The following is a 13,075-nucleotide window of genomic DNA, read 5'->3' as shown; positions in this document are numbered from 1 at the left end:
CCGGTGGGGTCTTCTGCTGTTGTAGCCCATCCGCCTCAAGGTTGCGCGTGTTGTGGCTTCACAAATTCTTTGCTGCATACCTCGGTTGTAACGAGTGGTTATTTCAGTCAAAGTTGCTCTTCTATCAGCTTGAATCAGTCGGCCCATTCTCCTCTGACCTCTAGCATCAACAAGGCATTTTCGCCCACAGGACTGCCGCATACTGGATGTTTTTCCCTTTTCACACCATTCTTTGTAAACCCTAGAAATGGTTGTGCGTGAAAATCCCAGTAACTGAGCAGATTGTGAAATACTCAGACTGGCCCGTCTGGCACCAACAACCATGCCATGCTCAAAATTGCTTAAATCACCTTTCTTTGACATTCTGACATTCAGTTTGGAGTTCAAGAGATTGTCTTGACCAGGACCACACCCCTAAATGCACTGAAGCAACTGCCATGTGATTGGTTGATTAGATAATTGCATTAATGAGAAAATGAACAAGGATATGTTCAAGTTTAGTTAATAGGTGCCAATGGTGTCTGAGATATCACGTGGGTTAGCAAGACTCACCCAACTCATAATTTCCAGGTTTGAAGAGTTGTGAGGAAAAAGCTAAATGGCCTAGTACAGATGCCTAGGTGGAAGGCTTGCAGCAATCCTTAAATATATATTCCAATTTAACTGATAATTTTGCAGCACAGGTGTCAACGCAAACAGCAGCCCAGATTCAAGCTTCTCAAACACACAAACAAAGAAGGGAAATGAATGGGGTCAGCCTCAAAAAGTAGCCGAAATTGTCACTCAACATTTTTAACAAAATAAATATTTGGAGAGGTCCGAAAACTTTTTTCATCACAGTTTGTCATCCCTAAATATAGCAGCTTCAAGCCCATTCAATTACTCTTTATTTCACTCAGGGCTAAAAGTAATATTTATGGCAAATTTCAAGATGACAACTAGACAGTCTTTGCCTGGTAGAGAGGAGCTATGTTACAACTTTGCCTGTCAAGAAGGATGAGGACAGAGGTTCGAAGTGCAGCCAGTGTGTGACAGATCGGAGCATTTCTACTGCAGTCACCATCCTCTTGGGAAAGGCATACAGAGTGAATATAAGAGTCTTGCCCTGCCAACCAGTGTCAACTGTCCAACGTACCAAGTTGTTGTCGAAGTAAAGGCCAATGAAAATATATAATTTTTTATTGAGACCTCAGATCTTTAGAATGGGCATTTATGCTAAGATTTAAAGCGTCTGACCAGTAACTGAAAGATAACTAGATCAAATCCCAGAGCAGACAAGGTGAAAAACCTGTGGTTCGTTCCCTGAGCAAGGCAATGAACCCATATCGGACTCCAGGTCATTGCTGTAGATAGTGTTCTTAGACAAATACGGGTAAATAAAAATGAGTCAGGTTGTGTGGCAGGTCAGCATCTTCACTGTCTCACCCTTCTACAGAAGTATAATACCAAAAAGCACCCCAATAGACAAGCTAGCCTACCACCTGTTAAATATGCATTGATTTACAATAAGCAGGTTCATTTATCTTATTCATCTTAAGTTTACTAGCTGAGATAGTCAATCAATTGAAAGGCCAATGAAACAAGGAAAACTAGCATGCAGTGCGCTAAGGGAGTCACAGTTATCAGAGAATGAAATCGAATTCCCTTCGAGAGAGAAAAACAACATTCCACTATATTCTAACTGATTGAAGAAAACCTCTAAATATTAATAACACTCAATCTGATCTCCACCAGACAGCCTCAGTCTCTGGTCTGGTAAACCAACAGCACCAGTGCCCAGAGCCTGTCGGATCAACCACTGAATAATCAAAGCTTCAAAGTGGGTCAAGAAAAAAACCACACATCAATCAAGCAGGCAGAAACCTACAATGCCATATATAGGACCAGAATTAACAGACTGATTGGATGTATATGTCCATACGCAGAAGTGATGCATATTAGGATACAGGTACATTTATGCATCTTATGACATCAGGGGCTTAAACACTCAAAATGGGCTGCATCAGGCAGGGTCTCCAGTTGCCATAGTAACCTAGGAGCTTTCGTCAGCCTGTTCAGTGGACTGAAATTAGCGTGCAAAATGTAGAGAGACTGAGAGGGAGAGAGAGAGGTGCTACTCTAAAATAGAGGGGCATACCTCAACCAAAAAAACAGTGTCAAACAGAAAGCCAAAATAACAACAAAAACCAGTGAGCAGGGCTCAGATCATTAAAAATATAGCGTTGGTTGCCTTAAAGGCCAGGATTTGAATCTTACTAAAATGTTATGTGACATCTTCTGTAAATATCAAGAGTAGACTAACAGGAAAATGTTTATGTAAGAGCCTATTTAAAAGAATCTTCAGCTCAAAAGTAAGGAAATAGAAATGACAGTAGAAATACTCCAGAAATACAGACCCTAGTGTGTGTTTGTTGTGGTTGTGCGGGATCTCCTGTGTGCGTGTTCCCAGTCTCTAGGGATAGGCCAGTCAGTGCGTTGAAGTGTGGCACTCTGTGATGTGTTCCTGCTGTTGTATCACTGTCTGTGTGAATGAGAACTGTCACTGGTGACATAAGTAGGTCAGCTCCACACTGCAGTACAACAACACTTCCTCTATCTCTTTCCCTCCCCCGTATTTATCCCCCCTCCCCCCCATTTATCTCTCCCCTAGCTCGATCTCTTTCTTTCTTCAAAGACACGGGGCAGATCTGACATTTGAACGTGGGTTTGGATTTCTCATTTATCGTTGAGTGAGATATCAGGACGAGGCTTTGTCGAAATGAGCAAAAACAAGACGACTGCAAAGCCAATCACGGTGGCGCTGATTCTACACACAGTAGACACTCCTATCACTCTTGAGTGATATACTGTGCCTTTTAAACCCACTTTCTACATTCCAAGTGAAAATCTGATCATCTCTCCATAAAAAAGCGGGAATTTCAATTTGAAATTCTAGGGATAGGCCAGTCAGTGTGTTGAAGTGTGGCGCTCTGTGATGTGTTCCTGCTGTGTGAATGAGAACTGTCACTGGTGACATAAGTAGGTCAGCTCCACACTGCAGTACAACAACACCAAAAAAAGAGAATGTCAGTTTGAACCGACGTTGCACTATGCATTTCATTTGTTGCTATGTCAGTGCCAGGGCGTTGATGGGTATTGCATCAACATTACTAATAGAGAAACAGAAGAACAAATGCAGTTCAAAAATTCACCTGATTCCAGTCTATCGCTGGCCAACGAATAGAACAGTGTTTCCAAAACCTCTCAAGTATCACCAACTATTTCAGTTATTCAATGTATTCCAGAAGTAAGCCAGCTGAATTAAACAGCAGAATAATCTTTAATCCCCCCATTTGTTAAGTATATCAGCTGTGCTCGTTCTGGAAGGGAACTGACTGGAGGATGTTGTATGGACTGTATATGGTCACCATTCCACACTTCACAGCACAACGTTAGAACCAAGTGCTTCAAAACACACTAAAACTATTGGCAATTTAACTGCCACCGACATGCAGAATTAGATACTTTTTTAAAATTATTTTAATGTTGAACACTGATGTATATGACCATTTATCAAATGCTTTGTTTAATTTCACCGTTTTGGCAAAAGGTCCACCACAAGCATTCCAGGATACTGTATTTGTTTCTGCCCTTAAATGTTGGAATTGTTGGAATGAGTCTTATCACCAAACATCCTTTTGTAAAACGATTATGATATCAGTTCATCCTGATTCATTCCACCACATGGGGCTGCAAGACAGGTGAACGCTTGCAGCACCCGACAGAGAAATGTGCAGTGTGCTCAGAAGGGTTAATGCCATTCAAACAGACAGACATTTGGTAATCCGATTTTCGTTTGGTCCTGCTAAGTAACATTTTAAATGTGTTATGAGTGTAAACTGTTATAAGTAACACTTGCATATCACAACCAGTCTTATAAAATACTTCATTCATTATAAAGCATAAAAAAGAGGGTTTGAAGATGCATGAACATACAGTAACTGTTTTACAGTGTGTATATTGTGGGAAAAAATACTCCAGATTTTGGGTTTTCAGTTCTTGCTTCCACCTATCCCACTTCCTCTTTTTCTCTGTCTCCATCTGTTTCTGATCTGTCTAATTTAAGAACTAATGGCATTCATAATCCAAAATCATAATTCAGAAACAGCTTTCCAAGTTACTGGTTTTAGCCAGTCAGACTCCCAGCAGAGTCCCTTTTTAACTGACAGCTCAGAACAAGAGCTACAATATTCCAGGAGACAGAAATCTCTCTGCCTGAAATACAACAGAACAAAATAGCAGCTATTTATGGCGCTAAGCTAAGTGAAATGCATGTATGTAGTTATGAAAAGTTATGCTATAGAGAAGGAAAAGTAAAAGATGATGCATACCACTTATCTTTGAAAGGGCATGTTATTAACTGGTTTATGAGTGTGTAGTGTAGTGTAACCTTTGGTGACTAATGTAGTTTTGTTACAACAATTTTCAGAGTTGCATTTGCAGCCTAGAGCAGTGTTCTTTTGATGTCACTGTTGAAGAGAAATATGTGCGCTAGTTAGACAAATTTGTATTGGTTTGGTAGATTATTGCACTAAATATTTTACATGTTGTTCTTGTGACAAATTAGGCAAACTTTATTTTAAATGGACAATGCACTTGTCCTTTTTTCAATATGTAATGTCCTTTCTTTTGGGATGAGGCTGTTATATTTTACTATTAAGGACACTTCATTTCTGGTCACTGTAGTTAATTTGCTATCCCTTTAATCTATGATTAGGCTACTAGCATTGGGAGTTCAGTCTCTGTTTTTGTTAAGAACACAATTATACCTATAGGTGGTAAACCAGTTTCTTGCCGTTATTTTACCAAGATATGTATGCCAAGAACAAAGTCTCATTTACAGCAATGACCTTGAATAGAACATTCATTTTTTTTTCTTGGATTATCATCATCTTTTTTTTTGTAAATACCTTGTGCTTTGGAATGCAGGATTTCATCTTGGCCAAAAAGCACTAGTTATGGCTAATTCCATATGTTCTACTGACAAATATTTGAGTCGTTCAATGCACACCATGACCCACTGCCGGCAAACAAATTGAAAACTCAAATCACCACTCCATGTACAGTACAATCCTCTTGTTTAGAATAGGGGGCTATTGCTGATATGTTTTAGACTTGGAAACATGTATGTGTAGGCATACAATACATTCAAACTACAGTAGGTCTAGTTGCTGCTTCAACACAATTATTTTGAAGGGTTTTACTCGAGAGCTGCGAGGGTGATGAGCACATCGAGTAGTTCGCTCACTGCAGAGCATTTCTAAAAGTAACGATTTGTTCACTAACTGCACGTTACATTTGTTCTGGGAGAGGTGTCTGTGTAGGTAGGTGCGCGAGGCAACGTGATCAGAGGGATATTTTATATGTTGTCCACTATGACGCCAAGAAGTGAACTTGTTTTTTATTAACTTCAACTATAGACAGCATATTACAGATGCTAATTCAATTGAATTTTGCCGTGATCTCAGCATTATTGCTCGGTACACTTTATCGTTCTACCGCATTGACACTTTGTTTTGAAAAGGTTCATTGTGTAGGGCAGTAGCTACCTCTGTTTCGCATGCCAAACAGGAGACTGTTGCCACAGAAGTAACCCATGAAACAGACACAACGCAATTAGAGAAGTAAAAAGTGATGTGATGTCATAACCGTGCTATCTGGTCTCTTATAAACTGGGGGGATTGAATCCTGAATGCTGATCGTCTGATAGCTGTGGTCTATATTACAGTTAACATGCAGAGTTTTGCAGAATCTTAATTTGAATGGGAGTCAGTTCTACCTACATTACCCTGAGGTTGGGCAGTTGCTGGAGACAACATGCTCATAGTTTTCTGACAAATAAGAGTTTACTTTACAGATCAGCTGTGTGGTTGCCTGGCACCCATCTGCCTCTGACAAATAAGTTACTTTGTTACTGCTGAGTGGCGGCTTTGTTGCCAGGCACCTGTACCTCTTCACACTGAGCAGAATGGTGAAGGACTTTAGTACAGAAATAGCTTCCTAAGTGTCAATGTCATCTGAAGGAGGGATGTAATTGTACCACAGAACAGAATAATGCAATACTATCAAGGCTATTTATTGAGAAGCTAGTGAAATAACTTTTTAATGCCTAAGCTACAAGAGCTACAATATTCTGAAAAAACATATTTCAACCTTATTCTTGGCTGCATGTTTTCCTGCAAAAAATAATAGATGCTCACAAAACAGGGATAAACCACGTTCAGATTTAAATGTCTTCGATTTGTCAATTTGATGTCTTTGTGTGTTCTACGAGTGGGTAAAACATCTATTTTCACCATTAATCAAATTCTAATCCAATTGTACCACCCACGAAATCAGGAAATTGTGTTGTGCCAAATCAGCAGAGGCAATGCTCAGCAATCAGACTGCATTCCAGATCAGACGATATATAGTATTTTATATGCATTATATTTTGTATTTCTCTCTTTTTTTACAAAATTATTTATTTATTATGTCAAATCTGTGATTATGGACTCTCACAACTCTACAGTAGGTTTCTAGAGCCTAGATTTGAGACGTTTCCTCCAAAACACATCTTGTCACGCCATTTTCATTACAAGGTCTCTGAAGCAGGATTTGTCAGCACTTGCGCTGGAGGAGAACAAATCCATAACATTTGTTTATTCACTGTGATTTTACCAGGATTGAAAACACTGATTTACAGCAGTGGCCTAGGGAATATTTATAGGTAGAGGAAAAGGCATGAATGAGCCATTTTCAAGCCGGGGGATGAATATGTAGCCGTGTTAGAATTAGAGACATTTTGGAAATGGGAACAGAGAGATTCCGGACACCCATTTAACATCCCATCAGGAAGACAGGACACTAGATAAAGCAATGTCCCCCACATGGCCCTGCAACAAAACCAGTCAGGATGTTCACACCTGATTGCCAACCAGTTAATGATGCGCTCCTCTAGGCTATCCGCCCACATTTCACTGTGTAAATAATTCCAGCGTCCAAGACCCCTGTGAACCCACAAAATGATGAATGGAAAGTGAGGGAAAAAATCCTAAAGACATTCAGTAGCTAGGTTATCTTTATGCCAATGTAGCCATTCGCGTAAGGCCCGCCTATCTTCCACCTATGCAACTTTTTTTGCATTCTTGTGGAACCACAATTAAATTTGGAGACAAATAATACTTCCCTTTTTCAGGTACATTTGCAAATAATCTGACAATCACGTGACACACTGGTGTAATTATCGCTACTTTTCTTGCCATTTCATTTTTATAGTTTGTGATGCAATTTAATGTGACGGTCTTCCAGCTTCTGGTTCCACAACACATCAATCTTTTTATAGATTTTTATTTTGCTGTCTATTCAGCATCTTCTCTACCCAAGCCGCCATTGAACAGAGATTTTAATCTTGATTTCAGCCATTACATTAACATTTTCACTAAGGGTGTGTAGATCTTGTAGGTCCTTGTGTTTCAGCTCTACATCAGCTTGTAGGAAAAAGGGTTTGGATCTTACCTGTTCGTAGAACTCATTGACGATACCCTCTGTCCACTGTAAATGTAGGTCCTTGTTTTTCAGGGGGCCATTGATGTCGGCCAATTTTATGCACATCTGACACACTAGTAATCGATCATTCTCATTGGACCAGTCGATGCCAGAGCAGCCGTCATCGCCCACCTGGAAGGATAGAGGAAACAGAGGGGTTATGAAGACCCTGAATGTTTTGTGGTTCTTTAAGCTGGCCGGCACACAAGTAAAAGGACACTGGCCAATCGCCAATTCATTAAAATACATACAAGTAACTACCATTGAGAAAATATGGATCCTTTTGATTAAAAGCCTGAATAGGCAAACAGGGGACACTATGTTATATGGTATAGACCGGTGTTTCCCAATCCTGGTCATCGGGACACAAAGGGGTGCATGTTTTTGTGTGAGTGTTAGGGCAAAAACAAACTAAAATGTGCACCACTTTGGGTCCCAAGGATCAGGATTGGGAAACACTGATATAGACTGTCAACCTCTATGAGGTTTACACTAAATTTATATGACCATTTTTAGACAGCCTTCTTTTTAACTGTGTACCTCCATTCTCCGGCTGGACAAATGGCAACTATCGCCGTGCAATTCCCATTAATGTGTTTTTGTTGACAGTGCCAAAGGCACATACAGGGTTTTTAGTTAACTGACACTTCCATTCAGAATGAACTGCAATTATTTTTTTTGCTAAAATGCGTAAGCGGAGCCGGCCTAGAAGAGCGAATGTCTCTTACTGAGTGATTGAGTAACTAACCGACTGACCCTTGTTAACTAGTGTAGTGTTTAGAGACGTGGCCTTCCATGCAAGCGACCGGTGTTCAAGTCTTGCTGCAGGCATGAAGAATTATGCATTAGGATTTGTTCAGGACAGACAAAAACTGCTGCCTATAACCTTCAATAGTACGTTATAGTCTGCCTAAAATAAAACTATTTCTATTTCGGGTGGATTTTCAAGTACGCATCCTTGCATGCTTTTTTGGGTAATAGCCTATAGATCACAACCCCTTGCACAGGAGGATTCTCTCTTCACTTGAAATAATCAGTTATCGTCACCTAAATTGATAGTTATTGTATCAATGTAATTCAGAAATTTAAGAAAAACTAATGCCACGAAATGAAATAGCTTCGGCAGTGTTAAGTTCATCTTCAGTCTCGCTAGCAATTGCTCAATTCTTATGACTAGAAATAAGTAGATACTAGTAGGCCTATTTACTGGCTAATAAAAGCCATAGATGCTATTTGTGGTGGAAGTAAACTTGGTAAGAAACGTTAGTCAGTTTAACAGAATGATTAATGGTGGTTAAAACTTGGCATGCTGTTAAGGCGTGACAAAATGATCTAATGTCGAGATGAAAATTTTCTGATGAGGTAGTATGTCCCAATTGGTCCAAATACTGGCATACTACCTTACAATATACTAAACAGTATGTACTTCATCATCACCCGCGAATACCATGAATCTCATATATTTAAGAGAAGAATTGTATTACGTGACCCTTTTATACTGTTACTGTTTTCTATTGAAACGAGCCAGCTATGGAGTAATTGGAATCATTGTTATTATTATAGGTAGACTTTATAGCTATTATCTAACCATCTACAGTAATCTTTGTATAAGAGTACACTTTAGTTCCGTTTTTTTTTCACGTTTCCACGTTTTCAGCAAATATTTAATGGCTGATGTAAAAGTTGCATTCCCGCTATCAGACTGCATTCCAGATCAGACGATATATAGTATTTTATATGCATTATTTTTAGTATTTCTCTCTTTTTTTACAAAATTATTTATTCATTATGTCAAATCTGTGATTATGGACTCTCACAACTCTACAGTAGGTTTCTAGAGCCTAGGTTTGAGACGTTTCCTCCAAAACACATCTTGTCACACCATTTTCATTACAAGCTCTCTGAAGCAGGATTTGTCAGCACTTGCGCTGGAGGAGAACAAATCCATAACATTTGTTTATTCACTGTGATTTTACCAGGATTGAAAACACTGATTTACAGCAGTGGCCTAGGGAATATTTACAGGTAGAGGACAGGGCATGAATGAGCCATTTCCAAGCCGGGGGATGAATATGTAGCTGTGTTAGAATTAGAGACATTTTGGAAATGGGAACAGAGAGATTCCGGACAGCCATTTAACATCCCATCAGGAAGACAGGACACTAGATAAAGCAATGTCCCCCACATGGCCCTGGTAACAAAACCAGTCAGGATGTTCACACCTGATTGCCAACCAGTTAATGATGCGCTCCTCTAGACTATCCGCCCACATTTCACTGTGTAAATAATTCCAGCGTCCAAGACCCCTGTGAACCCACAAATTGATGAATGGAAAGTGAGGGGAAAAAATCCTGTTTTTCACGTTATTTCAGCAAATATTTAATGGCTAAGGTAAAAGTTGCATTCCCGCTATAGCATAATGGTTAAAGGCATAGTCTGCCCCATAGGAAACTGCGAAACAAAACCAGTCAGGAACAACAATATTCATCCTTTCTAATCTTGGGCAGGCTGAACTAGGCTTGCCTGGTTCCTTTTCTGGTTGAGTTTAAATCTACGTGAATGTAAAATTATATAGGTCAATGAAGGGCTGCCAATTTGATTTGAAAATTGCACCACAACATTACTCTACCACCTCACCCTTTCTCAATGTGTAAAATCATGTTTTTAACTGAAGTGTTTGTGTTTTAAGTTTTTTATGTGTTTTGAAACTGGTTCAGAAATGTTGGCCCTTTTCTCTCTTAGAAAAGCAATGGTATAGCCTCAATAAAAAAAGGTTAAATAAATACAAAAACAGACCCCCCCCCCCACAGAACCTCAGCCATAGATGCAATGTTTACCTTAGCGTTAAACTCTGCAAGGAAGTCAAAGTGTTTTTTGAGGTCAGTTGCAAGGATGGCCTCGATGACCAGGAAACGAAAGCGCTTGAACTCAACGTGATCCAGGTTGCACAAGAAGTTGTACTCTGGCTGTGACATGAACAGGTTCCAGGCCGATGCAGCATGGTGGTTCTCCAACACTGACCGGTCGTTATATAGCACAGCCTACAGAGGGAGACACGGAGAGAGTTATGTTAGTTGCTAATTAAATATGATTGGTGCATCTCAGTTGTAATTTTCTTGGTTTTCTTATTTTCATGACCTGAGATCAAATTCTTATTCATCCACCCCCCACCTGTTCACAGATCCACCCACCCCACCCATCCATCCATCCATGTTCCTTCTTCCTGTTCACACATCCACCCACTGACCCACCCATTCATCCATCCATCAATGTTCCTTCTTCCTGTTCACACATCCACCCACCGACCCACCCATTCATCTATCCATCCATGTTCCTTCTTCCTGTTCACACATCCACCCACCGACCCACCCATTCATCCATCCATGTTCCTTCTTCCTGTTCACACATCCACCCACTGACCCACCCATTCATCCATCCATCAATGTTCCTTCTTCCTGTTCACACATCCACCCACCGACCCACCCATTCATCCATCCATCAATGTTCCTTCTTCCTGTTCACACATCCATCCACCGACCCACCCATCCATCCATCCATGTTCCTTCTTCCTGTTCACACATCCACCCACCGACCCACCCATTCATCCATCCATCAATGTTCCTTCTTCCTGTTCACACATCCATCCACCGACCCACCCATCCATCCATCCATGTTCCTTCTTCCTGTTCACACATCCACCCACCGACCCACCCATTCATCCATCCATCAATGTTCCTTCTTCCTGTTCACACATCCATCCACCGACCCACCCATCCATCCATCCATGTTCCTTCTTCCTGTTCACACATCCACCCACCAACCAACCCATTCATCCATCCATGTTCCTTCTTCCTGTTCACACATCCACCCACCGACCCACCCATTCATCCATCCATCCATGTTCCTTCTTCCCATCCTTGATCACTACCTGAGGAGCGCTGGTGGCCACCAGGAAAGCGTTGGTCCGACCAGGGTGATCATAGTCATGCATGGCAGCTGCCACATAGAGAGCCATGAGCTCCAGGGCCGGGATGAGGCCAGACAGACTGCCGTAGCCCTCCTCCACAACTCCAGACATTTTCGAAACCAGAAACCCTGTGTGACTTGCTTGGCTAGGATGGCTGGGGGTGAGGAGCCCACTGTCAGAGTCTGGCCAGACACACGCACACACACACACACACACACACACACACACACACACACACACACAAGGGTTAGAATAAAAGAGAAGTTTGTTGGGTGTCATAACGTATTCCGAAATTGGATACAGTAACATGAAAAAGTAAGTACACCCCATGACATGACAAGATCAAAAGACCTATCGGAGGCCCACAGAAAAAGGATTACTGATGGTCATGAGTCTGATATGGGTTAAAAAGCCATTTCAAAGCAATTAGAATGATATCATTAGACACAGAATCTACTAATATTAAGCTTCTATATTCACACAATCAGTGTGAGATAGTAGCTATGAATACCGGCATAAGGTACTTAAAGGTTCAACTGCATTCTTGTGTTAGTTCTGTCTTTTCCTCTTTGCTAGGCCCTGTCCAACTTGTGAGTCAATCAGGAATTCCATATCGCTCCAGAGAATTCTTGAGAACCATGTGGGGTCATCTGTCAAAAAGCTGAAGCTGAACCAAACATGGAACTTGCAACAGGACAATGATCCAAAACACCTCCTAGGGTATTAGGGTGCTAGGAAGCCCACAGCCGCTAGGGGAAAGCAGGCCCCAAATAAAGATGTTGCTCAGGACCCCCAAAAGGATAGAGCCAGAACTGGTTAACTTTATCTGTCATCAATGTTGAATTTAAAAGATTGTAAAAAGACATATTTTCATGGGATGTACTTACTTTTTCACATAGCTGTACATTTTATGTTTCCAGAGGACACCTCAAAATTCAGCTAGTTTAGTGAGTACTGTACTGTACGTGCACACGGGTGCTGGGAAAGTGACATGACGCCAACATGTGAGTGTTTGCATAGGATGGCATGGTCGTCAGCAAACAGCCAGCCACACAGACAACCTACAGCAGACAGACTTTAGCCTTCATTGTACTGCAGGCCACCTGCCAGGACATCAGGTTTGTAAAGGTCAGACTGATTGAGATCATACTGTTCACAGTGTCTGAGAAGAGTAGCATGGGAGATTTGCTTCTAGGAAACAGGTCTACATAGAAGTATAAACAGCTGTCACTGACTATGAACTACATCCATCTGGAACCAAGATGAAATTCATTTAGTTGTCAACTGAACAACAACTGTAATTTTACTTGCTAACTCAACCATTTCAAGTTGACACGCTGTTATTAGTAGCAATTCTGGTTTATTAAGGGACAGAATGACAGACTTTTCATCTTGAGGGATTTAATGCAACATTTCAGTTACAGGTCAGATGCTCCAACCGCTAATTGACCTGCTAATGTAACTCCACATTCACGCTCTTCAATCAAATTACAATAGGCCATTTCACATTAGCTACCAATCTAGTTGGCTGTGTGGGATGTA

At 40.9% G+C, this 13,075-nt stretch overlaps 1 protein-coding gene across 1 annotated transcript in view; it reads right to left on the bottom strand.

Annotated features, from left to right (window-relative positions):
* Positions 1-13,075, bottom strand: part of pde3a (phosphodiesterase 3A, cGMP-inhibited) — a 91,418-nt gene that overhangs the window by 9,557 nt on the left and 68,786 nt on the right. Inside the window, exons 11-13 of the mRNA XM_010899639.3 lie at positions 11,495-11,715; positions 10,404-10,607; positions 7,537-7,698 (exon numbers count right to left, since the gene is read on the bottom strand). Of these exons, the coding sequence (XP_010897941.2) occupies positions 7,537-7,698; positions 10,404-10,607; positions 11,495-11,715 (587 nt within the window). The remainder of the gene's footprint in view (positions 1-7,536; positions 7,699-10,403; positions 10,608-11,494; positions 11,716-13,075) is intronic.

Source organism: Esox lucius, chromosome 23 (assembly GCF_011004845.1).
Source record: "Esox lucius isolate fEsoLuc1 chromosome 23, fEsoLuc1.pri, whole genome shotgun sequence".
NCBI lineage: Eukaryota > Metazoa > Chordata > Actinopteri > Esociformes > Esocidae > Esox > Esox lucius.
Note: the sequence above shows the minus strand (reverse complement) of the source record. Positions and strands in the feature narration are given on the sequence as shown.